This window comes from Oncorhynchus mykiss, chromosome 5 (genome assembly GCF_013265735.2).
Source record: "Oncorhynchus mykiss isolate Arlee chromosome 5, USDA_OmykA_1.1, whole genome shotgun sequence".
NCBI lineage: Eukaryota > Metazoa > Chordata > Actinopteri > Salmoniformes > Salmonidae > Oncorhynchus > Oncorhynchus mykiss.
The window spans coordinates 58,830,647-58,857,118 of record NC_048569.1 but is presented as its reverse complement, the minus strand read 5'-3'; the positions used below and the strand labels follow the sequence as shown (position 1 = coordinate 58,857,118).

The 26,472-nt window shown below is 41.6% G+C and overlaps 2 protein-coding genes and 1 long non-coding RNA gene across 3 annotated transcripts; 2 read left to right on the top strand and 1 right to left on the bottom strand.

Annotated features, from left to right (window-relative positions):
* Nucleotides 1-671: 671 nt before the first annotated feature.
* Nucleotides 672-5,100, top strand: gamt (guanidinoacetate N-methyltransferase). The gene is made up of 6 exons (XM_021603553.2): nucleotides 672-999; nucleotides 2,013-2,158; nucleotides 2,255-2,318; nucleotides 2,439-2,506; nucleotides 2,816-2,926; nucleotides 4,832-5,100. Exons 1-6 carry the CDS (start codon nucleotides 825-827, stop codon nucleotides 4,970-4,972), a joined length of 705 nt encoding a protein of 234 aa, XP_021459228.1. The 5' UTR covers nucleotides 672-824; the 3' UTR covers nucleotides 4,973-5,100.
* Nucleotides 5,101-7,690: 2,590 nt separating this feature from the next.
* Nucleotides 7,691-14,670, bottom strand: LOC110524166 (NADH-quinone oxidoreductase subunit B). The gene is made up of 8 exons (XM_021603554.2): nucleotides 14,392-14,670; nucleotides 13,511-13,547; nucleotides 13,197-13,268; nucleotides 12,999-13,119; nucleotides 8,755-8,934; nucleotides 8,611-8,657; nucleotides 8,263-8,351; nucleotides 7,691-8,094 (listed from the first exon to the last, which is right to left on the bottom strand). The coding sequence occupies exons 1-8, from the start codon at nucleotides 14,408-14,410 to the stop codon at nucleotides 7,997-7,999; spliced, it is 663 nt and encodes a 220-aa protein (XP_021459229.1). The 5' UTR covers nucleotides 14,411-14,670; the 3' UTR covers nucleotides 7,691-7,996.
* A 6,337-nt stretch (nucleotides 14,671-21,007) lies between these two features.
* Nucleotides 21,008-22,857, top strand: LOC110524167. The gene is made up of 3 exons (XR_005051820.1): nucleotides 21,008-21,149; nucleotides 21,354-21,478; nucleotides 21,944-22,857. It is a non-coding gene; the product is annotated as an uncharacterized LOC110524167 (long non-coding RNA).
* The last annotated feature ends 3,615 nt before the right edge of the window (nucleotides 22,858-26,472 follow it).

The window sequence follows — 26,472 nt, the reverse complement described above, 5'->3', positions numbered from 1 at the left end:
TACACACAATAAAGGGTAATAAAATATGTTCTGACCAAATTGTGATTTTTAGACAACTACAAACTTCAAGGAGTTGGTCATTCAAGGAGTTGGTTTGATGGGAAGTCGTGATGTCATCGGCCTCCTCCCTTGCTCGAGGAGCAATAAAAAACAAAAAGGAAACTCCCACTTGTACTATGTCATGACTTACCTGGACCACCTATTGAGATGTGCCTTTTGTTGAGTTAATCAGGTGTTAAATGAGGTGAAAAATAGACTGGAGTGCCACTTGAACCCCAGCTGTATTAAACCAAATGCTAGGCAAGAAGCATGGGGAAATAATATCTAGGCGCTTTTTCCAGGGGAGATTAAGTTTATGAATGCCTGGCTCAGCTGCAGGACAGTGGAAGCACATTGAAACTTCAAATATAATTATGGCATCATGGCGTTTTGCCTTACATTACCGTGAATAACTCATGGCTATCAACCAATCAGCATCCAGGATTCAAGCCTCCCGTTTTATAAAGTAGACTAATAGGGCACACTGCAATGTTGTAAAACAGACTACAATATGCCATGATTATTAAAATGCAATCAGTGTATCATGTTTACTCTCAGCTTTCGACACTTAGGACTTCATTGACCCGGCTACCCCTTGAAATGCCACTTGTTGACCAACAGTAGTAAGCCTAATGTCTATGCCTACGCCTCGTTGACGTCTTGCACAGTCAGCACTTCTGACCCATATAAATCCCCACCGCTACAAAATCTGTCCTTCCTCTGCCACGACGTGGAGACAGCAACTCCGTCCATCCCCCATCTAATAAAGAAAGCCAACCACCAAAATGACTACGGCACAACCCATATTTTCCAAGGGAGAAGACTGCAAAGCTGGCTGGCACGACGCGGGTGCTGGTTACAATGAGACCGACACTCATCTCGAGATTTTGGGCAAGCCGGTTATGGAACGTTGGGAGACTCCGTACATGCACTCGCTGGCAATTGTAGCCTCCTCAAAAGGTACAACACACAATGTGCAAGCTAGTGGGCCATATGAACGCATAGGGACGACAAGACGGTGTGGATTTTGGTACTCTGTGATGTAGTTCCATAATAACATTTTACCTGACTGTAATTCATTTTCCTTACAAATGTGTAAAACAAATAGACCGTAAGGGACAGCCTATTTGCCTATAACCTAATCAATGGCTACAATTCATTCAGCGCTGCAGGTTAATCAATACAGACGATCACAATCAATCAGCAGACGTTAGGAAACGTTCATGAAACCAATGCGTTTACAGTTTATATGCGACGTTCCTCTCAATGCACGTTATGTTTAAAAGCATGGCGGAGTTGGATATAATGGCTTGTGGTTGCAGCAGGTGTTACTCTACCAATTGAACCGTGCCAAATGCGCACTTGCTGGGGAGTGTCAATAATTTATTACCGCATACCATTCAAGAAGTTTCATGATTATCACTGATACTTTAAAAATATATATACATTAGGCTACGTTAGTTGCGTAAACGTTTAGAGTTGTTTGCGCACTCACGTCACCATAGCGCCCATGTTGCTGCATGGAGGAATGTGGTCCAATGAGAACAGTTGTTTGGTTCCAAATACAATATGACCAGTTCTAGTAAATAGTGTATGTTTGTCTTTATATTGCTTTGGCATTGTCTGTTGGAAAATACACATCTTTTTGGTGGAAATTTGCCAGTTTATAACAGCGTAGTAGCCTAAAGGGTGATGGCAAAACAACATGGTATTTTTCTAATCTATTTTTACACATTACTGAAAGACTACTCTGTGGAACTCCTTCAAGTGGCCACAGGCCATCTATCACGTGCCGTTTCCCCCAAACATTCATTTGAGAACCATTAAATAATAAACAAAAATTGTGCATTATTAGTTTTGCTTTTCGTGAAAGGTGCCACAGCACTGGGATAAAGGTAGAAAAGTTGAAAACACTTCAATACAGGTAGATACTTAAACACAAATTGAGATGCTTGTTCTGCTTTGTCCCACAGGTGGACGGGTTCTGGAGATAGGGTTTGGCATGGCCATCGCGGCAACTAAAGTCGAGTCCTTCCCCATCGAGGAGCACTGGATCATTGAGTGCAATGATGGAGTGTTCGCAAGATTGCAGGAGTGGGCCAAGGCTCAGCCACATAAAGTGAGACAAATCTTCAACTTCACATTAGGTTCTATTCAGACTTTTTCCTCCTTTTTAACGTGAATGAAATTAACCTAAATTCTTCTCCACTCACAGATTGTGCCCCTCAAAGGACTGTGGGAGGAGGTAGTGGGCGGCCTGCCTGACAACCACTTTGATGGTACGTTTCAAAATGCATTCTATTGGCATATCCATTATTTCATATTTTATATTTTTCAGTGAGTAAATTGCTTTAGATATGCATGTATGTGTAATTGTAATTATGCCTCTTCTATCAAAGGCATTCTGTACGACACCTACCCTCTGTCTGAAGACACATGGCACACTCACCAGTTTGACTTCATCAAGGTAAGTAACACTTCGATGACCAAGGCTGCACATTATGAACATATCAGCAAAAGCACAGGAACCAACAGAGGAGTGGGATTTCCCCCTGTAATAAAGACTACAAAACACACAAATGTTTGGTATCATATATATCATAGCTGTATCCAACGCAAACATATGGCAGACGTTTACAGACATGAATCCAAATAGAATAAGATATTTTTTAATGGAATCTGATCCCTATCACTTGAAACAAACATTGCCTATCGTTCCACAATGACGTGCTAACGTTTCCATTAATAGTGCAATTGTTGAATTGTGTCTCAATAGGGCCATGCCCACAGGCTGCTGAAGCCAGGTGGCGTTCTCACCTACTGTAACCTGACCTCCTGGGGTGAACTTCTCAAGACCAAATATGACAACATCGACAACATGTTCCAGGTGAGCCGCCTTTCAGCCAGTCAATGATCAACACCTAATCTCTCTCTGAGGTGCATGGGTAGGCTACACATGTTCCTTCTCGGGCTCGACACATTTAATTTCTTTGCACGCTTTCTGCACTTCTGCCAGATGGTACTTACAGGTATATCACGGATAGTTACTGTGGTATTACATGTCATTTCACGTGTGGCCCTCAATATTGTTTGGTTTGATGTTCATTCAACCATTAACCCATTAGTTTAATGTACAGTGACTATGTCTCTGTTGCACTCTGCTTATTTGGTATGTCTGTAGCTACAGTACTAACTCATTTTCCTGCTGCATGTTTTCACTTTTTTTTTTTAACAGTACTTCAAAGTCGACACTTGATCACAAATGTTCTATAGTTTTATTTCAAAACTATGAAAATCAAATTCACAACTCGATTGATTCCACTCCTGTGTGGGGTGAAGTGATTACTTAGACAAACTAAACCAATTACTGTATATCTAATAATACCATTTTTATTGCACTTGGTCCTGGCACTGTTAGAAAATCTGTCCTCAAATTACCTTTCTTGGCTAAACAAAGGTTAATGATAAATTGTATCTGAACTGCAACTGCGTAACTCTTTAAACTCACAGACCCTATCATCCTGTATACTGGTTGAAAATTGCAGATTTGGTCACTGATAAGTGCCACAATTGTAACTTAGTGGCTGTACAGTAACCTACTGTACCATATATGACGTCAGAGTTCAGGCTCTTCAATTTACAGCGCCCTATGGGATTCAACTGACAGCTGTTCTAAGTGTGTGTACCACACACAAAAAAAGATGCCCACATTTGTTGTTGTCTGAGTGAGGGGAATGCTGTAAATCGAAAGATCTGAAAGATGAGACGTTGAGGACTATAATAAATACCGCTTTGATGTCATACAAGCAAACCACACACCTACATTAAGTCCAAATGTGCACTTCACGTTTCCATGTTTGAAAACTCATGTCATTTTAAAGTAGAAACAGTTATGATCGATATGTTTGATGTAATGTTACAAAGATGTGTCATACCCTGGGTTGTCCTGAACAGAATGAACCTGTGTCGTATTGTGAAGAAAATGTGCCGAGAACATGCGCTCATGACTCCATTCTGCGCGCACCAAATGTATTTTCTGTTTGTCTTAAGTGCCTTGTGAAAGCCTAACACTGTAAGATCATATTTTATAACTTCGCTAGTCATGTTGGCAATTGAATAAGCTTTCAAATGATGCTCACCTGACCCAGATTGCGATTTATAATGAAACGTTCCTGGATAGTGTAAACAGTAATTGTGTGATTTTTGGGGACGCAGGGTTGTGTTCAAAACAACTACAAGTATTCTAGCTTCAGTTCCTCAATGGCAAAGCTAGGAGAGCTCAAACAAGCATCTTATCGTTGAAGGCTCTTTCCATGAGTCATAAAAGTGCATTGATTACTTAGGAACTGGGCAGTTTGGATAAGTGTCCACTTGGAGACACCAGTTAGACCTCTCACTCAAACGCTTGTAAGATTTTTTTTGTTATGTTGCAGCTACCCCAAAAATGTCATGAATATTCTTATGTTACTGATTGTATCCAGTGTTTTCAGATTTCGTTGACAAACGCTGCGAAAAGTACAGTAAATGTAAAATGCATATAAAATCAACAGTTTGTTTGGATTCAGTCGTGTCAGGTGAACTGTTGTCGGATCATTTCCCCATAATCTCCAGTGTTCTCTTTTAATTGCTACCATGGTCATGCATATGCTTTTTATGTTTCTTCTGATAGAAACATTTCAATTTGGCACTATTCACATAGGCCAATTTCCACAAGTGTAAAGGGTTAAATGGCCACATAATGTGTGATGCAGGTCCACAATACAGACCAGATCTTTGTGTTAATGATTTTCAGGAGACCCAGATGCCTCAACTGCTTGAGGCTGGCTTCAAGAAGGAGATGATTAGCACCACAACCATGGATATTGTCCCCCCAAGCGAATGCAAATACTATGCCTTCCGCAAGATGATTACTCCCACCATTCTGAAAGAGTGAAATGGCTTGATGCCACTGCAATGTCATGCCTTCTCAAGTGCCTGTATTTTAAAAAGCCACATTAGTTTACTGTCAAATCCACAAGCACTCAGGGATGTTCATCTTTCAATAAACCAATTTAAATCACGTCAACTCTATTTTCTTCTGTCAAAATGAATTTTTTTGGGTATTGCCTCTAACAATTGTGCATCTCTTGCAATTTGTCACAGAATGCATTACATTTAACTGTATTGCAACGTCAACAAGCATTTTATATACCACACAGGCAGCCCAATTCTGATCTTTTGTCCAATTATTAGTGCTGAGAGATTAACCAACTAATTGACAGATCATTTGAATTCCATTTAGTTTTGGGGTTTTCCTGTGAGCTCGATGTGCAGTTTCTCTAGAGCTAAATCAGATCAAACATGAACTGTGCGATGTAGCTGGGAGTTGTATTTAGTTTGTTTTTTTCCCACAAAAGGGGTTACTTGTGGACAAATACTCAATATACCCCACCCCGACGATCCCGCATGTGAAGAAGCCAGATGTGGAGGTCCTGGACTGGTGTGGTTACACATGGTCTGCGATTGTGAGGCCAGTTGGATTTACTGCCAAATTCTCTAAAACATTGAAGGCGGTTACTGGCAGAGAAATTAACACAACATTTTCTGCCAACAGCACTGTTGGATATTCCTGCAGTCAGCATGCCAATTGCACGCTCCCTCAAAACTTGGGACATCTGTGGCATTGTGTTGTGTCAAAACTGCACATTTTAAAGTGTCCCTTTTATTACCCCGAGCACAAGGCGCACCTGTGTAATGATCATGCTGTTTAATCAGTTTCTTGATATTCCACACCTGTCAGGTGGATGGATTATTTTGGAAAAGGAAGAATGCTCATTAACTGGGGTGTAAACAAATTTGTGCACAACATTTAAGAGAAGCTTTTTGTACGTATGGAACATTTCTGGGATCTTTTATTTCAGCTCATGAAACATGGGACCAAGACTGAGTTGCTTCGGTTGCCCGAACGCCTGCTTGTCTGGTCTGTGTTGAGCAGACACGGAGAGAACACAGTTGCTGCTCAAGGCACAGTATCTCACCCTGAAAATACATGATCTAAGTGATTGATAGTTGGTGATTAGCAGTCATAAAAGTATGCCTTGTTTACTTTGAACTACTAAAATTGTGATTTTGTCAGACAGCAGCTCTACAGAGATGAGATGACTTGGAACGAAATAATCAAATAAAACTAATGTAATATACACAAGTTAAATATTTTAAAGGATAGTTAAATGATAAGTCCTATGATGGTAGTGACTGCCCATTACTGCTTATCTTAATTGTTTTATTCTGTGTTACAAGTGTCGCAGCGGTTTAAGGCACTGCATCTCAGTGCAAGAGGCGTCACTACAGTCCCTGGTTCGAATCCAGGCTGTATCACATATGGCCGTGATTGGGAGTCCCATAAGGCGGCACACAATTGGCCCAGCGTCATCCGGGTTTGGCCGTCATTGTAAATAAGAATTTGTTCTTAACCGACTTGCCTAGTTAAAAGGTTCCATTTTTTTTACAGCATTCAGAAAAATTTATGAAAATCAACAAACCTTGATTTCTTTTATAATCGAACAGGCCTCAAAAAGCAATTATTGGTATTTTGACCAATCAGATCAGTTCCTTTGCCAAATAATTGGGCAAAAGATCAGAATTGGGCTGCCTGTTTAAACAGCTTTCGATTTGCCATTTGAATGAATATAAATCAAAATTGCATTCTCTTTTGACAAGAAAACAATTATTTCCCGAGGGGCTGGGTGGGACAAGCTTCAGAATAAGTCCCTTAAGTAAAGAGAGTTACTTTTTCCATCTAGAGAAGTTGTTAATCATTAATGGATAAGTTGTCGTGGCACATTGCCTCACTTATTAGCCCTGGTTATAGATAAGTGTTATTTGTAGCTTACACCCTAATCATGAAGTGTTTTTTAAATAGAGGTCCTCGGGATATTAGACAACCTTCAGATCTCACAAGAATTCAACTGAATTAATAAATATTTATCCTTGAGCCTGGTAAATGAGATGAGTTACTGAAAATGAGATTTGTCAAATATCAACTTATATTTATGGAGCATGCATTTCTTGCAGAATAAGCACAAGAGGGCAAAAATTCAACATTTTATGTAGATTGGATGTAATTTATCATGCCAAATCACACAAGGGGAGCTTTTTTGTGCCAACATGTTAAATGGTTTAGACCTATCAACTTTCCCATAAAATATTAATAGCTCCACCCTGCTTCCTGATAGGCTAGGTGGAATTGTATCCCTATTGCTACCTACCAATCGTCTAAGATGTGCATACAGGGTTAATTTGGGATTGGGTGTTGCTGAGTAGAACCAAAGACGGGCCCTGTGACAATACTTTGAGGTTGTATCCAACCTCATTTCCTTGAAGTAAACACTGATCTGACATGACAATTTGTGAAAGCAATACCAAGGAAAGCTTGCTTACGCCAATTCAATGTCAGATCAGTGATTACTACAAGGAAGAAAGGAAACATTGAGTATTCAAACAGGAACTATTTGGTTGAACCAGAGACAAAGGAAGAAAATATCTAAACTCTGTAGAACTACTGTGTGTACCAAGTGCACCATCTACTGACTGAAGTACAAATAGTCTTCAGATAAAGTACACCAACACATTACAGAAAGGTAAGAATAGACAACACAAAAGAAAGCAAAAGACCTGATGTGACTTTATCTAAATAGTGATGACCACAGAAATATTGTTTAAAATGTTCAGTTAAAATTATTCTATTGCTGAGAGAAAATTGGAAATTGATGAATGTCATACCTGCCAGTATCAAAATATGTGCAGGGCCAAGAACAACAACAGTTAAACTAGCGACAAGAAATGAATTTAATTGTTTATACAGAGAAGAGGAGCCAGAGAATACCCAGAGTGACTCCTGAGGATATTGCCTACCGGTTTACTGGGTGGCCAGACCACCCATGAATACAACATTTACAAACAGCCAGAGACAAGAATTTCACTTGCGATACCAAATCCTCATTTTCTTCTCTCTCTTTATTTTCTTCTGCAACTGGAGCGTCCCGTAGAGAAGGGCCTCTGCTGTGGGAGGGCAGCCTACAAGAGGACAAGTAAACAATCAATTTGAGTCAAATGTTTTCTATAAAAAGCAAATAAAATATTCAAAAGAGCTATTGTTGTGATTTGTTTCTTTTCCACATTGCTGTACATATATCCGGGACAAAACATATTATTTGTTTCATAATTAAAAAAACAATGAGATACCTGGAACGTATATGTCCACTGGTACGATGCGGTCACACCCTCTGACCACTGCGTAAGAGTAGTGGTAGTAGCCACCCCCATTGGCGCAGCTGAAGGACAGAGTAATAAGATAAGTGGCTCAACTAACAGTTAAATGTGAAATGCAAGATTAATATGTCAACCAACACTGTAAAAGCACTGTGTAATGGTAAATCTTGGTGTGGGAAGCAGATAACTTTAGGGAGGTTGTGTTAAACAATCAGGTGTTATTAAATGGAAAAAGTTCAGGCGATCATGAGATCCATTTCAAACTAGATAACCACTAAAATGTTTCTGTTTAAATCTAATCATATTACGACAATACTTTACCTTCCCATGGAAATTACATATCTTGGCTCAGGCATCTGGTCATAAACCTAGGGGAAATAATGAACATCATGGTGAATTCATACACTCAATAAAAGCAAATACAGAACTCCTTTCTCCGAAGAAACATGTCCTTCAGTCAAATACCTTGCGCAAAGCGGGGGCCATCTTGTTGGTCAGGGTGCCTGCCACAATCATGACGTCGGCCTGTCTGGGGCTGGCTCTGAACACCACGCCGAACCGGTCCATGTCATAACGAGGAGCCGCCATGTGCATCATCTCCACCGCACAGCACGCCAGTCCAAACGTCATGGGCCATAAGGAGCTCTAACGTAGAAACACAAAGACAGATTGCTTTGTAGACTTATCAGTCCAATCTGAACAAAGATCACTGAGTCAGTCAATGCTTTCCCTTATTCATCTCGGGTGAAAATAAAAGTGAGATATGGCTGGCCCCCACCTCTTGGGCAAAACATTTTAGTGGCCCTCCCTCTCAATGGCAGATAATTAAAAAAAATGCAAGTTGTTTCAAAGCTAATTTCCTGCAATTCTACACATTTTGCCATGACTTATGCCATGTTACCGTAATATCTGAGTGAGAGTGACTAACAAAATCAATAAAATTAAATACAATTTTATTGGTCACATACACATGGTTAGCAGATGTTATTGCAAGTGTAGCGAAATGCTTGTGCTTCTAGTTCCGACAGTGCAGCAATATCTGCGTCTGAGTCACTGGATTACTGGTGCTCTTCCATGCCGTCCCTAGGAGAGGTAAGTCACCTGAATGGATTGAATCTCTGACGTGATCTTCGTGTCGAGTTGGTGGTTGAAGATATCCCTCTAGTGATGTGGGGGCTGTGCTTTGGCAAAGTGGGCGGGGTTATCCTACCTGGTTGGCCCTGTCCGGGTGTATAGTCGGACGGGGCCAGTGTGTCTCCAGACCCTCCAGTAATTTTGCTGAAATAGTTTGTGTCGGGGGCTAGGGTCAGTCTTGTTATATCTGGAGTATTTCTCCTGTCTTATTCAGTGTCCTGTGTGAATTTAAATATGCTACCTCTGATTCTCTGGACTACCTGGCCTGATGACTCCTTGCTGTCCCCAGTCCACCTGCTGCTCCAGTTTCAACTGTTCTGCCTGCGGCTATGGAACCCTGACCTGTTCACCGGACCTGCTGTTTTCCAACTCCCTCTACCGCACCTGCTGTCTCGACATCTGAATGATCGGCTATGAAAAGCCAACTGACATTTACTCCTGGGGTGCTGACTGGTTGCACCCTCTACAACCACTGTGATTATTATTATTTGACCCTGCTGGTCATCTATGAACGTTTGAACATCTCGGCCATGTAATGTTATAATCTCCATCCCGCTCAGCCAGAAGAGGACTGGCCACCGCCTGGTTCCTCTCTAAGTTTGTTCCTAGGTTCCTAGTCCCCCCCCCCTCGCCACCGTGCTTCTACATCTGCATTGCTTGCTGTTTGGGTTTTTAGGCTAGGTTTCTGTATAGCACTGACATCGGCTGATGTAAAAAGGGCTTTATAAATACATTTGATAGATTACATGTTAGAATAACCAAACCGTTCCACAACCACGCAATACACACAAATCTAAGTAAAGGAATATATACATATAAATATACGAATGAGCAATGACATAGCGACATTGGCAAGATGCAATAGATGGTATAAAATATAGTATATACATTTTAAGTCTGAAGTTTACATACACCTTAGCCAAATACAAATACATTTAAACTCAGTTTCACAATTCCTGACATTTAATCCAAGTAAAAATTCCCTGTTTTAGGTAAATTAGGATCACCACGTTATTTTAAGAATGTGAGATGTCAGAATAATAGAAGAGAGAATGATTAATTTCAGCTTTTATTTCTTTCATCACATTCCCAGTGGGTCAGAAGTTTACATACACTCAATTAGTATTTGGTAGCATTGCCTTTAAATTGTTTAACTTGGGTTAAATGTGTTTTGGGTAGCCTTCCACAAGCTTCCCACAATAAGTTGGGTGAATTTTGGCCCATTCCTCCTGACAGAGCTGGTGTAATTGAGTCAGGTTTGTAGGCCTCTTTGCTTGCATAAGTTTTCAGTTCTGTCCACAAATGTTCTATAAGACTGAGGTCAGGACTTTGAGATGGCCACTCCAATACCTTGACTTTGTTGTCCTTAAGCCATTTTCCACAACTTTGGAAGTATGCTTGGGGTCACTGTCCATTTGGAAGACACATTTGCAACCAAGCTTTAACTTCCTGACTGATGTCTTGTGATGTTGCTTTAATATATCCACATAATTGTCCTCCTCATGATGCCATCCATTTTGTGAAGTGCACCAGTCCCTCCTGCAGCAAAGCACCCCCACAACATGATGCGGACACCCCGTGCTTCACGGTTGGTATGGTGATCTTCGGCTTGCAAACCTCCCCGTTTTTCCTCCAAACATAACAATGGTCATTATGGCCAAACAGTTCTATTTTGGTTTCATCAGACCAGAGGACAGTTCTCCAAAATTTACGATCTTTGTCCCCATGCGCAGTTGCAAACTGTAGTCTGGCTTTTTTATGGCGGTTTTGGAGCAGTGGCTTCTTCCTTGCTGAGCGGCCTTTCAGGTTGTCGATATAAGACTTGTTTTGCTTTGGACGTAGATACTTTTGTACCCGTTTCCTCGAGCATCTTCACAAGGTCCTTTGCTGTTGTTCTGGGATCGATTTGCACTTTTCACACCAAAGTACATTAATCTCTAGGAGACAGAATGAGTCTCCTTCCTGAGCGATATGACGGCTCTGTGGTCCCATGGTTTTTATACTTGCGTACTATTGTTTGTACCGATGAATGTGGTACCATCAGGTGTTTGGAAATGGCTTCCAAGGATGAACCAGACTTGTGGAGGTCTACAAAAAAAAAAATCTGGGGTTTTGGCTGATTTCTGTTGTATTTCAAGGCTTACCTTCAAACTCAGTGCCTCTTTGCTTGACATCATGGGAAAGTCATCCACAGGTACTCCTCCAATTGACTCAAATGATGCCAATTAGACTATCAGAAGCTTCTAAAACGATGACATCATTTTATGGAATTTTCCAAGCTTTTTAAAAGGCACAGTCAGCCTAGTGTATGTAAACTTCTGACCCACTGGAATTGTGATACAGTGAATAAGTGAAATAATATGTCTGTAAACAATTGTTGGAAAGTTTCTTGGAGGACCATTGTGGTATCGGCTGGAGGGGGTATACACAGCTGTGACAATAACCGAGGAGAATTGTCTTGGGAGATTACACGGTCGGCATTTGATTGTGAGGAATTCTAGGTCAGGTGAACAAAAGGACTTGAGTTCCTGTATGTTGTTACAATTACACCATGAGGCATTAATCATGTAACATACACCCCCACCCTTCTTCCCGGAGAGATGTTTACTCCTGTCGGCGCGACGTACAAAGAATCCAGGTGACTGTATTGACTCCCAACAACATATCCCGATTGAGTCATGTTTCCGTGAAACAGAGTATGTACAATCCCGGTCTCTCTGGAAAGCAACCCTTGCCTTAATTTAGTTTCTAGCTTGTTATCAAGAGACTGGACATTGGGGAGTAATATACTCGGAAGCGTTGAGTGGAGTGAGCGCCTTCAAAGTCTGACCAGAAGAGAGCTCTGTCTACCTCTTCTCTGGCGGTGTTGTTTTTGGTCAGCCCCTAGAATCAGCTCAAATGTCTCGGGTAGTTCGGACAAAGGATCCGCTTCGGGAAAGTCGTTTTCCTGTTAAGTTCACGCCCCTCTGATATCTAATAGTTCTTCCCGGTTGTAATAACACAATAATATGTAATAACACCTAAGATTTTCTGGGATAACAAATAATAAATAAATAAAAAATATTGCAAAGTTCCTAAGGACTAGAAGTGAGGCAGCCCTCTCGGTCAACACCATTTTGTAAAAAGTGGGTCAGGACCCGTGGGCATGTGCCCGGTCGGTATTCTTACCAATCTAAAAATTCTTAGCTGACATGGCTAATTGAGTAACTGTCAGTGATTAACAAAATAAAAACTTCTCACGCACAATCAAACGTAGAAATCGCACCTTGTGTATTCTACTTTTCTGACTCAACAGTAAGTTGAGACCCGACTGAGTGCCAAAAAAAGAAAAAAAAGCTTAAGGCTGGATTAGAGGAATGCCTGTGATCATTCGGTGCTGCCCTCTATAGTTAGTTTAATCATTTTGACAGTTGTTTGACTGGCAGCAAGTCAGCCACAGAATAGAAGATGTCACAAAGGAGTTTTAGATGGAGGGGTGCACTTCTTGATTTTCTTATTGAAAGATTGACACAAACATTCAAAATGGACCATATGCCACTGAAGAACAGAGTACTTGCGGTGTGACATTGACTTACCCTGCGTGCCCAATTCACCAGATCATCCAGCTTAGTGATAACATACTCTCCCTTGCTGCTTGTTACTGCAGCGGGCTTGGCAGCAGCCACCGCTGTGCTTTTCTCTCTGACTGAAACCACACTGGAAGAACAGGAGGTAATATGAAGTACTCAAACAAATATTTTGACAAATTGAGACGTTTACAGGACCTCCCTTACCATGTAGCATTGCCACTTTTAGCAATATGGTGTAGCGATGGGCACGGTTGTATCGCAAATAATGAAATAGATCTGTGTGGTAGAAAAAGATTAGGTAATACGACCTTACAATACAACAGACTGACCATCAAGACAAACTAAATGGTATTAACAATACACAAATTACACTACTTTAAGGATTTAATAAACAGAGCAAACATTTCATAAGGTTACAGGTGATTTCAAAACAGAAAGAACCTACTAACTATAGTAAATCCTAGGCCTGTCTTAGTTTAATCACCTTATCTGCGTAATTTGCCTAACGTTATGCTTACCTTGATGAAAAGGTACCAAACGCGGCGAGGCGAGGAACTGCACAGGAAAGACAAAAAAAAAAAAGCACAGATGTCAACAAATGTATCTATGGGTTGTATTTAGATAACGGTTATTTGCGGGACACATCGAAATATTGGCTATAGAAAAGGCAGTGCGCTTTCTTGGGTGATATAATAAGCTGACTGACGTTTGTGATAGAAATATTAATAGCGACAGTAGCTACCATCCATGCTTTACAAATGTTTTATTTAACTAGGCAAGTCAGTTAAGAACAAATTCTTATTTACAATGGCGGCCTACACCGGCCAAACCCGGACGACGCTGGGCCAATTGTGCGACGCCTTATGGGACTCCCAATCACGGCCGATTGTGATACAGCCTGGATTTGAACCAGGGTGTCTGTAGTGACGCCTCTAGCACTGAGACGCAGTGCCTTAGACCGCTGCGCCTCTCGGGAGCCCCTAACTAACATAACTTAGCTAGCTAGCACTATGAGCCTTTGCTCTTATGTAAAACAGGGACATGTATTGGTCTTTACTAGATTTACCACTGAGACGTTAATAACCATGCACAATGTCTGAGAAACTTCACGCGTGCTAGCTTTATAGCTAGCTAACTACACGAACAAACAGCATTTGCTAACTAGCATATAGTTGTTTCTGATTAAGCCAGGGGTTCAGGAGTGCTAGCAGCTAACTAGCTTGCAAGGTCAGGGAATACAAACCGTTGTGATAACAAAAAAATGTCACGGACAACCAATATAATAAATGAATCGGAAACGATACAAAAGTGTAATATTTGTGAGATAAATTAGTTAGATATTTTCCAGAATGATATGTTCCAGTAACTCGCTTTACGTTTTAGCCAAAACATCACTCACCCACCAACGCCGCCATCATAAGCAAATATAATAGCTAGGACTTCCGGTGACTATGCTTACACAATAGAACCATTTGGGGCGTTCTCTTCCATATTTTTTTATTGACAGGACTACAAAATGTCTGTATATTAGTAAAACGTAGGCCTATTGATTGGTCTGAATTTTCGAAGTGAATTGCTCAAAGTAAAAAACAAAGGTGTAGAAAATAATGTCACATTAGCCAGTGGATCCATGGGGTAAGAAGTAGATCAGAACAGATCCAGGATCAGTTTACACAACCCAAATCATAGCCCATTACAAAGCAAAACTGACTTCATAATGCGATAATTGGGCGCCAATCTGTGGCGGGAATATTTATTGATCATGCGCATGGAGGCCTGTTCGAATGTCAAACAACAACCGTTAGTGATACAACTTGTCAAAATCACTTAGTCATGTTGGAGGCATGAAAGTTATCAAAATGAAAGGGTTGTTTCCTTAAGACCAAAAATAAATCAGCTGAACAGTTACAAAAAGAAGCCAGCATGAGGTACCTGTACATTAGTTGCTCTTTGTGTATGGTGTATGTGTGCACAATTTACGCAGAGGTCATCTACACCAACAGTTGGGCTCTATATTTAGGTGGCACTCCTGAACAAATCAACAAGATTGCAAAGAAACATGGTTTCCATATCTTGGGAAAGGTAAAACAAATATGTTAATGTTAGTTCACAGTTTACTTATGCAATATAATGATTTGTATTTTTTATAGGTAGATCTTTTGGCATAATATGACTTGCTAGTAGGATCTCATTTCTTCTGGCATATTATATTTGTAGATATTTCCAGATGGCAACTATTACCATATGGAGCAACGAGGGGTGGCAAAACAATCATTGCAGGCACACTATTTGCATAATCTTCGACTGAAAATGGACCCTAAGGTGAACAGCCAATAGATCTGTAAAACACTTTCTAAAATTGGCTGTGATAACCAGTCCCAGTATTGCTCTTATTGTGATGAGTGTAATGATCTACCTTTTTCTCAGGTGCTTTGGTTTGCACAGCAATCTGGAAGGAGTAGAAATAGAAGACACTCATTCACTGTACCCACTGATCCATTTTTCAATCAGCAATGGTACCTGGTACATGTCAACATTATTCTTTCATTTTTGTTTGAAGTTTATTTCCATAATAAGAAGCTCTTTAGATTTTTATTCTGCTGTTTGAGGGTTTTCTGCCTTGAGTGAAAACATATGGTAAACCTGTTTTGAAAAAAAATTATTGTAACTGTAGGCTTCTGCTTTTCCAGAGTGAGGCCTTTAATCAGAATGTGGTGGCCGCCTGGGCTCGTGGCTACACAGGCAAAGGGGTAGTGGTGTCCATCTTAGACGATGGCCTAGAGACAAGCCACCCAGACCTTGCTGAAATTATGTGAGCTATTGAGATGATTATTGTTGTAGGGGCAAATTATTGCATTTTGTTAATCATGAAGACAAATGGAAAATTATCCATCAGTAGAAAAAACAACAACATTGCATTGTACCTGTAGGATCCACTGGCTAGCTATGACATGAATGATAATGACCCCAACCCAGAGACTCAATACTCTCTGACCAGACCAAGGAGGTAATTTGGCTGTGATGTTATTAAGATTTTACTACTACAAGACATTACATCATATAACATGTATGATCTGCACTATATGATGACATTCTGCATTGATGAACCCCTTTTGTCCTCTACTCCATAGGCATGGAACACGGTGTGCTGGGGTGGTGGCAGCGGTGGCAAATAATGGGGTGTGTGGGGTTGGAGTGGCACATCAGGCCAAGATCGGAGGCAAGTATTAACTATACATTAAATAATTCTCTCTGTTAATAGTATATAAAACAATACGGTAATTATCCTGCTTTAATTTCCACCCTGGCTTTTGCTCTGTTCTGTCCAGGAGTTCGGATGTTGGATGGACAAGTGACTGACCTGATAGAAGCCATGTCCTTAAACTTGAATCAGAAGCACATTGACATCTACAGTGCAAGCTGGGGACCTGAAGATTTGGGCAGGAATTTGGAGGGGCCAAACACATTAGCTAAAGAAGCCTTTATCAGAGGCATAAGCAATGTATGATACAACTTGCACTGGTCATCCTATATTACCTGTTTCATCAGTAGTACCAATCCGTTGGCTGAAGATTCTGGAGGCAAAGTAACTATTGCAGTAAGATCATACAATGAGTATTAAAAAGCAACTTCAATACCTTACAGGGCCGAGGTGGCTTGGGTTCCATTTACGTCTGGGCTTCAGGCAATGGGGGCGCCAGCTTTGACAACTGCAACTGCGATGGCTACACCAACAGCATTTACACGGTGTCTGTTGGAAGTACCACCGAGAAGGGAACTCTGCCCTTCTACAGTGAACCCTGCTCGGCCATTCTAACAACTACCTACAGTGGTGGAAGCTTTCAACACCACAGAATTGTAAGTGTCTTTTTCCCAACTCATACCATGTTATTGTTTTCAACATTCATATATACACTGAACAAAAATATAAATGCAACATGCAACAATTTCAAAATGTTACTGAGTTACAGTTCATATAAGGAAATGAGTACATTAAAAAAAGTAGTTAAAAAAAACTAGGCAGTTAAGAACAAATTATTATTTACAATGACTGCCTACCCCGGCCAAACCCGGACGACGCTGGGCCAATTGTGCGCCGCCCTATCAGACTCCCAATCACGTCCGGTTGTGATACAGCCTGGAATCGAACCAGGGTCTGTAGTGACACCTCCAGCACTGTGATACCTGTGCCTTAGACCACTGCGTCACCCGGGAACATGGATTTCACATGACTGGGAATACAGCTTTGCATCTGTTGGTCAGAGATACCTTGAAAAGGTAGGGGCGTGGATCAAAAAAATCTGTCAGTATCTGGTGTGACCACCATTTGCCTCACAAAGAGCTACTTTGCATACAAGTTGACCAGGCTGTTGATTGTGCACCTTTGGCAGTGATTACAGCATCAAGTCTTCTTGGGTATGACGCTACAAGCTTGGCACATCTGTATTTGGGGAGTTTCTCCCATTTTTCTCTGCAGATCCTCTCAAGCTCTGTCAGGTTGGATGGGGAGCGTTGCTGCACAGCTATTTTCAGGTCTCTCCTGAGATGTTCGATCGGGTTTAGGTCCGGGCTCTAGCTGGGCCACTCAAGGACATTCAGAGACTTATCCTGAAGCCACTCCTGTGTTGTCTTGACTGTGTGTTTAGGGTTGTTGTCCTGTAGGAAGGTGTGGCCGTCTGGCCACTCTACCATGAAGGCCTGATTGGTGGAGTGCTGCAGAGAAGGTTGTCCTTCTGGAAGGTTCTCCCATCTCCACAGAGGAACTCTAGAGCTCTGTCAGAATGACCATCAGGTTCTTGGTCACCTCCCTGACGAAGGCCCTTCTCCCCTGTTGCTCAGTTTGGCTGGGCGGCCAGCTCTAGGAAGAGTCTTGGTTGTTCCAAACTTCTTCCATTTAAGAATGATGGAGGCCACTGTGTTCTTGGGGACCTTCGATGCTGCAGAATATTTTTTGTACCCTTCCTCAGATCTGTGCCTCGAAACAATCCTGTCTCGGAGCTCACCGGACAATTCTTTTCACCTCATGACCTGGTTTTTGCACTGACATGCGCTGTCAACTGTGGGACCTTATATAGACAGGTGTGTGTGCCTTTCCAAATCATGTCCAATCAATTGAATTTACCACAGGTGGACTCCAATCAAGTTGTAAAAATATCTCAAGGATGATCAATGGAAACAGGATGCACCTGAGCTCAATTTAGAGTCTTTTTTTTAAATTAATACTTGCAGTTGAAGTCGGAAGTTTACATACACCTTAGCCACATACATTTAAACTCAGTTTTTGACATTTAATCCTAGTAAAAATTCCCTGTCTTAGGTCAGTTAGGATCACCACTTTATTTTAAGAATATGAAATGTCAGAATAATAGTAGAGAGAATGATTTATTTCAGCTTTTATTTCTTTCATCACATTCCCAGTGGGTCAGAAGTTTACATACACTCAATTAGTATTTGGTAGCATTGCCTTTAAATTGTTTAACTTGGGTCAAACGTTTCAGGTAGTCTTCCACAGGGAAGTTGGGTGAATTTCGTCCCATTTCTCCTGACACAGCTGGTGTAATTGAGTCAGGTTTTATAGGCCTCCTTGCTCGCACAAGCTTTTTCAGTTTTGCCCACAAATCTTCTATAGGATTGAGGTCAGGGCTTTGTGATGGCCACTCCAATACCTTGACTTTGTTGTCCTTAAGCCATTTTGCCACAATTTTGGAAGTATGCTTGGGGTCATTGTCCATTTGGAAGAACCATTTGTGTCCAAGCTTTAACTTCCTGACTGGTGTCTTGAGATGTTGCTTCAATATATCCACATAATTGTCCTCCTCATGATGCCATCTATTTTGTGAAGTGCACCAGTCCCTCCTGCAGCAAAGCACCCCCACAACATGATGCTGCCACCCCCGTGCTTCACGGTTGGGATGGTGTTCTTCGGCTTGCAAACCTCCCCCTTTTGCCTCCAAACATAACGATGGTCATTATGACCAAACAGTTCTATTTTTGTTTCATCAGACCAGCAGACGTTTCTCCAAAAAGTACGATCTTTGTCCCCATGTGCAGTTGCAAACTGTAGTCTGACTTTTTTATGGCGGTTTTGGAGCAGTGGCTTCTTCCTTGCTGAGCGGCCTTTCAGGTTATATCGATATAGGACTCGTTTTACTGTGGCTATAGATACTTTTGTACCTGTTTCCTCCAGCATCTTCACAAAGTCCTTTGCTGTTGTTCTGGGATTGATTTGCACTTTTCGCACAAAAGTAAGTTAATCTCTAGGAGACAGAACGCATCTCCTTCCTGAGCGGTATGACGGCTGCGTGGTCCCATGGTGTTTATACTTGCATACTATTGTTTGTACAGATGAACGTGGTACCTTCAGGCGTTTGGAAATTGCTCCCAAGGAAGAACCAGACTTGTGGAGGTCTACAAAAATAAAATTCTGAGGTCTTGGCTGATTTATTTTGATTTTCCCATGATGTCAAGCAAAGAGACACTGAGTTCGAAGGTAGGCTTTGAAATACATCTACAGGTACACCTCCAATTGACTCAAATTATGTCAATTAGCCTATCAGAAGCTTCTAAAGCCATGACATAATTTTCTGGAATTTTCCGAGCTGTTTAAAGGCACAGTCAACTTAGTGTATGTAAACTTCTGACCCACTGGAATTGTGATACAGTTAATTAATTATAAGTGAAATAATCTGTCTGTAAACAATTGTTGGAAAAATGACTTGTGTCATGCACAAAGCAGATGTCCTAACTGACTTGCCAAAACTATAGTTTGTTAACAAGACATTTGTGGAGTGGTTGAAAAACAAGTTTTAATTACTCCAACCTAAGTGTATGTAAACTTCCTACTTAAACTGAAATGTAAATTTGCAAAAATGTCTAAAAACCTGTTTTCACTTTGTCATTGTGGGGTATTGTGTGTAGATTGAGGAATTACTTTTATTTAACCAATTTTAGAATAAGGCTGTAACGTAACAAAATGTGGAAAAAGTCAAGGAATACTTCCCGAAGGCACTGTGCAAATATGCATTTAGAATGACAAAGCATTCTGATAAATCTTTGACTAGTTTAGCTTTAGAATAATCATGCTTAAAAAGTAGTCACATGAATGCAAGAGGTTGCTGAAGATGTGTGGAACTTGAAAGAGGTCAATATTTATCTCACATTCACCACCTACAGCAACAGTAAGCAGAGCCTCAACAAAATACCTGGATGTTGTTTCCCCTCTAGGTCACCACTGACCTGCATCAGTCCTGCACCTCTGACCATACTGGGACCTCTGCCTCTGCCCCTCTGGCTGCTGGGATTATTGCACTGGCTCTGGAGGCAAAGTAACCACTCCTTTGTCTCTGTGCACCTGTAACTCAATAAACTTATTTGTTGTAAGGCTTTGTGTCATCGAGAAAGATGATAAAACTTCTCCCACAGCCCAAGACTCACCTGGCGTGATGTGCAACACCTCGTGGTGCGAGCATCAAGACTGGCAGATCTTCGAACGCATGATTGGCGGACTAATGGTGTTGGTAGACCTGGTGAGACATAAAGCACTACCTTCTATTGTTAGATAGTTAACCATTCAGGGAAACTGAGATGTGATTTGCTAGACTGTAGGGCATGAAATTGAGTAAAAAAAGAGTGAACTGGCATCTGATTTGCTTTATTATAGTCAGCCATTACTATGGATATGGGCTCCTGGATGCAGGCAGACTGGTGGACTTGGCCAGTAAATGGAAAAAAGTCAAACCTCAAAAGAAGTGCACCATTGACCTCATTACCAGATCCTTGTAAGAAAAAGACCCTTCTACTTTCATCTCACTTATGGATAGTTAGTAGGAATACAGCTACATATCAGTGTGTTCTCCAGCTGTTTACAGTACACATAAATACGATCTTCAGATTTGATTGAGCATGAACTGTCATTCAACCAAATGATAATACCAACTTGGCCGGTTAGATTTGTTGTACTTTATGTCTGTCCGATAGTGAACTCCGCATGAAACTAACATTGAGGTGGAATGTGACAGCTTGTCATGGCACCAGGAATTGGATTCGGTCTCTGGAGCACATTCAGGCACGTCTCACACTGACCTATAGCAGACGTGGAGATCTCTCCATCACCCTCATTAGCCCGAAGAAGACAATCTCCAATTTACTCACAACCAGGTAAGACACAGCCAAGTCAATGGACAGCAAACTTGAAACCAATAAATAGAAGTATGAAACCATTTATAGATACTCTGTCATAAGGTAGAATAAATATTATACATACAGCATAATGGTGAAGTATCAGGGTTTACAATATGCAACAAGAGTAACCCATCTTGTCTTTAATGTACTAAAATATTGCAATCCAATGTTACATCACAGGCCCTACGAAAAAACGTCTGCAGGGTTCTCAGACTGGGCCTTCATGAGTACACACTGCTGGGATGAGGATCCCTCTGGATATTGGGTTCTACAGATAGAAAACAACGGAGATTCAAACAACAGAGGTACACGGACTTCAGCAGACATTCTCAAACTGACAAAAAACAACGTTTTTGGACTTTAAGGTGTCAACTTCAATAACACAGCGAGTCTCTTAAAACACATCTCTGGTATCTCAATTCAATTAGTTAATGGCAGAAAGAAATATTATACATCTAATGTGAACTAGAAAAATGTATTGTCATCCTTAACTAGGATTACAAATCAAAAGCACTCGGTGCTGCAGCTGACTCTGTTTGGCTCTGGCTTTCATCATCTGTTATAGTCCATATTGTTCAAACACACTCCTTCACATCTCATCAAAATATACTACTTAATGTATTCATGTCATAACATGAAAATGATTTGTTTTTGTTCCCTGGTTTCCCACAGTTACCATTTATTTCTTTGTGCGCTATACATTATGCATAATGAGCATTTTCTACAATGTACTCACCAACCAACTAGTTAATTTTTTTCTTTGTTCAAAGGATTCCTGTTGAAATTTCAACTGGAGTTGCATGGGACAGCTGAACACATGATAGGCCGGCGCATGGAGAGAGCAGTGGTACAGCAGTGTGCAGTGAGGAACTCTGATGGCGGCTGTGAAGGCAGGCTTCTACATTATTCATTCCCTGAATTTAGTTTACAATGAAACAGTTGCACACACACTGTCATTTCACGTTCTGGAAGACATCTAGAAAATGTTACTAACCAAGCAAGTATCCTCTGTTTATAGAGTGCATATACCCACTGTACGTATTTGAGAACAGCTGCCTGATGTCCTGTCCACCTCACTACTATGTATCAAATGGAAACAGCACCCGCTCCTATCAGAGGTGCTTACCCTGCCATCGCAACTGCCTCACTTGTTTCGGCAAACAGGACACAAACTGTCTGGACTGCCCTCCATATTCCACCTTGGATTCTCGTCGCAGTACCTGTAGTTCCCCCGTCTACCCCTGGGACCACAAAGGTAAAATAACAAATGGCATGGATCGGACGGCAGCGGTTCTGGGTATTCTGATCGGAGGGCCGCTGGTGATTTTGTTTGTCATGTGGGCGATTGCATGGATGGTGAGCAGGTCGTTTCTACCACGTGGTGCTGCCAGGAACCAGGTGGACATCAGCACCAGTCATAGCAATGATGAGTCCAGGGATGTGGAGATGGTGGTATTCAGTATTACAGAAAGCCAGGCAGAGAACAGCGAGAGTACATCTACATTCACCAACATTCCCAATACTTCAAGAGAAACATGACTCACTTCAGTCAGCATAGAATTCATTATTGGCTAATTTCATGTTGACTAACAGAAACAGAAGAAACATTTTACAAATAGCTTTTATTGTTACTTCAGTATCATTCACAAACTTTTGGATGGATAAAATAAATATATTTTTAAGACCCAAGTTGCATTCAGTGGTTTTTATGAGAGCACATCAATTGGTAGAATATCCATCCATTTGCAATTATACATTTTAATTTCAAAGTACGTCACAGAACATTTTAAATCTAGGCAGCGGAATAGCTTAAAATTACACATTAAGACTGCTTAAAAACTTCCTCCACAACTAGAGGGAGGAACGGCTCTTGCATCTCAGATAAAATGTATGAATCCACATAAAAAGGTCCTGTATATGAGGAGCGAAAATACAACTTAAGCCTTTACAGACTTAGAGGTTAGAGGCATTCTGTGTAGCTTCACTGTACACAGATTACAAGAATGGGCTATTTCTGGGATAAGCTTTCTCTTGAAGTTGAAAGGGGAAGTGCTCTCCTCACTGAGTTTCCAAGATGTCTGTGGGTATGACCCTATCTGAATTTGCCACTGGGGCTCTGTGACATCTCCAGAGGCCAGGATGAAGGGGTGGTCTGATTACAGAGTGTGTCCCCAGACCCAAAGAGCAGCTGTCGGAGGCTAATGTCATACAGACAGTACAGATCGAAAGTCACCATGGCAAGGAGTGGGAAAATGGTAATCCCTGATCCAAAGCCTCTCCAGGGGCTACAAATATGGAGGCACAGCCAGTAGACAAGCCTACAGGAATACAATGAGGTGGAGAAACTCAAAACATGATCAGCTTTGCAATGTCAAACAATGAGCAATGGCTTTAAAACAACTCACCTTCCTTCAACGAAAACTCCAGTCAAAATGGGCACCACCCTCAGCTGCTTTTGAGGCAGGAATGTAGCCCGAACCAACAGATTGAGAATGTAGAGAAACAACTGCTCCATAGACGCATAGACAAACAGCTGCTGAATGGCCGGTCATCCGGGGAGAGCCTTAGCTGCATTCAAAGACCCAGTGCAGAACTGGCACATCGCACCAATCAGCATAGCTAGAGGGAGAGTAATGCAGTGTAAAAAGGCCTTAGGGGTCTTAGTATTCGATTTTTGAAAACCTAACACAAAACACCTAATGGTCTGTTTGATTCTGTCTGGCATTATGTGTCTTCAGCATCCTTTCCCATTAGTCTTTCATAATATCTTCCGTTCCTGCTTGACCGCCAATAGGTGAAGGGATTAGTTTTCACCATGTTGTTTTCATCAGTCCTTTCAGTAGAAATAAAGGAAATTAGGAAAGTAATGGAAACTATTAGGACACAGCCCAGGTGACTGGAGAACTAGTTACCGTCATCTTTTCTATTTTAGTTTAAGCTATTTATAAGGAGAGGGAGGAAATTGCCAGTGATCCAGTATGGTTAAAAGTGTTGACAATTAAAGACTAAGCCTTTGACAGACAGATTATGAGGCATTTGGAGAGACTTCTAAAATGGCATATATTTTTAAAATGGATTGCTCCAACTAAATAAGTAGGTTTGTAAAGCTCAGTATACAGGCACAATTGTTTCAGTCTAACATGAAACAATGATTCAGACATACCCAACAAGATGGGTACTGCAGCTACAGAACAGCAGCAAAGTGTGAAAGTAAGGCAGCTGACCATGTCAGGGCAGTCTGGGGCATCTATGGGAATGTAGAAATAGAGTGCATAGAGACTCCCCACAGCAAACAGAAGGGAGGCCAGGACTGAGCACACAACAGGAACGTGGCCTTGGCAGCATCTACAGCAGCAGCAGAACGGTACCATGCCTGCCACCTCTGGGACAGCCTCACATAGTCAACTCTAGGCCCTCCAGTGGCAAGTCGAGCAACGGTTGGCCTTCATCAATGGTGGACACCAGATTGTTGGATTCTGGACTCAATCTCTTTGTGTCTGTGTCATTGGCAATGTCTCTCAGAGAGGCTGACTTTGGAGTGCTGATGCAGTTTTCCACCGGGTCTTCCAAATTGTGCACTGTAACAATCAGAGGAATAGTTCCATCCTGAACTTCCTCTTCCCCCTCATGTGGTCTTCGCTCTGCCGTGAAGCCCTTGCTGGGTTGCTGGTGGCAGGAATCAAGCTCTATACAAAACTGCCACCATATGTCAATGTTGTGAATAATTAATAATGAATGACACCCAATCTGTTTAATTAGTTGCACTCAAATGAAAAACTAGTTTGTTTATCACTTATGGACAAGTTGATTGGCTGGCAGGGCTTCCAGAGAGAGGTGAGAACCTGTAACAGAGTGAGGAGTAGAGCTCCTCCACTGAAGATTCAGGACTGTCCGACACTGGTGCCAAGGAGATCTGTGTGTCCAAGTTGAGGAACGGGGAGAATGACAGCCTGGCAAGATCAATGTCCTGCAATTGATTGATGATGTCACCGATTGATTCCTTGCCATGTTCTGGCTTGGTGGCTTGATGCCTTGTCAGAGTCGTACAGCCTAGAGAGCAAACAGCAGATAGGCAACTTCACATTTAGTATGTAATCCCTACAATAAAACCTGACAAGTAATATCAGTCATGTTGATATTGCTTGCTTTTCCTCATGGTTTTCTGCCCTTAACCTTGTTCTGAACACCTCCAAGGTAATGTGGTTTGGTAAGAAGAATTCCCCTCTCACCACAGGTGTGATTACTGCCTCTGAGGGTTTAGAGCTTGAGCTAGTCACTCAAGTACTTGAGAGTATGGCTAGATGGCACACTGTCCTTCTCTCTCCTTCTCTCAGTTCTCTCAGTTAGCCAAACTAACTGATTAGATGACCATCCTACCCATGCTAAATTACGGAGACGTAATTTATAGACGTAATTCATAGATCGCAGTTAAGGGTGCTCTCCAGCGGCTAGATGTTCTTTACCATTTGGCCATCAGATTTGCCACCAATGCTCCTTATAGGACACATCACTGCACTCTATACTCCTCTGTAAACTGGTCATCTCTGTATACCCGTCGCAAGACCCACTGGTTGATGCTTATTTAGAAAACCCTCTTAGGCTCCACTCCCCCCTATCTGAGATATCTACTGCAGCCCTCATTCTCCACATACAACACCCATTTTTTTTTTAAACATAACCTTTATTTAACTAGGCAAGTCAGTTAAGAGCAAATTCTTATTGACAATGACGGCCTACACTGGCCAAACCCGGACGACGCTGGGCCAATTGTGTGCCGCCCTATGGGACTCCCAATCACGATACAGCCTGGATTCAAACCTGGGTATCTGTAATGACGCCTCTAGCACTGAGATGCAGTGCCTTAGACCGCTGCACCACTCGGGAGCCCGAGTGTTCTGTTCTGCCAGTCACATTCTGTTAAAGGTCCCAAAAGCACACACATCCCTGGGTCGCTCTTCTGTTCAGTTCGCTGCAGCTAGCGACTGGAACGAGCTGCAACAAACACTCAAACTGGATAGTTTTATCTCAATCTCTACTTTCAAATACTCAATCATGGACACTTGCTGACAGCTGTGGCTGCTTTGCGTGATGTATTATTGTCTCTACCTTCTTGCCCTTTGTGTTGTTGTCTGTGCCTAATAATGTTTGTATCATGTGTTGTGCTGCTACCATGTTGTCATGTAGTGTTGCTACCATACTATGTTGTCATGTGTTGCTGCCTTGCTATGTTGTTGTTTTATAGGTCTCTCTTTATGTGGTGTTGTCTCTCTGGTCGTGGTGTTTTTTTCCTATATTTTTT

Excerpts from the sequence above, each read along its gene's own strand:
- gamt (XM_021603553.2), top strand. The coding sequence starts at position 825 with ATGACTACGGCACAACCCATATTTTCCAAGGGAGAAGACTGCAAAGCT. Across the intron at positions 1,000-2,012 it reads AATTGTAGCCTCCTCAAAAG|GTGGACGGGTTCTGGAGATA; the intron begins GTACAACACACA and ends TTTGTCCCACAG. Across the intron at positions 2,507-2,815 it reads ACCAGTTTGACTTCATCAAG|GGCCATGCCCACAGGCTGCT; the intron begins GTAAGTAACACT and ends GTGTCTCAATAG.
- LOC110524166 (XM_021603554.2), bottom strand. Across the intron at positions 13,269-13,510 it reads TTTGGTACCTTTTCATCAAG|ATCTATTTCATTATTTGCGA; the intron begins GTAAGCATAACG and ends TCTACCACACAG. Across the intron at positions 13,120-13,196 it reads AAAAGTGGCAATGCTACATG|TGTGGTTTCAGTCAGAGAGA; the intron begins GTAAGGGAGGTC and ends CTGTTCTTCCAG.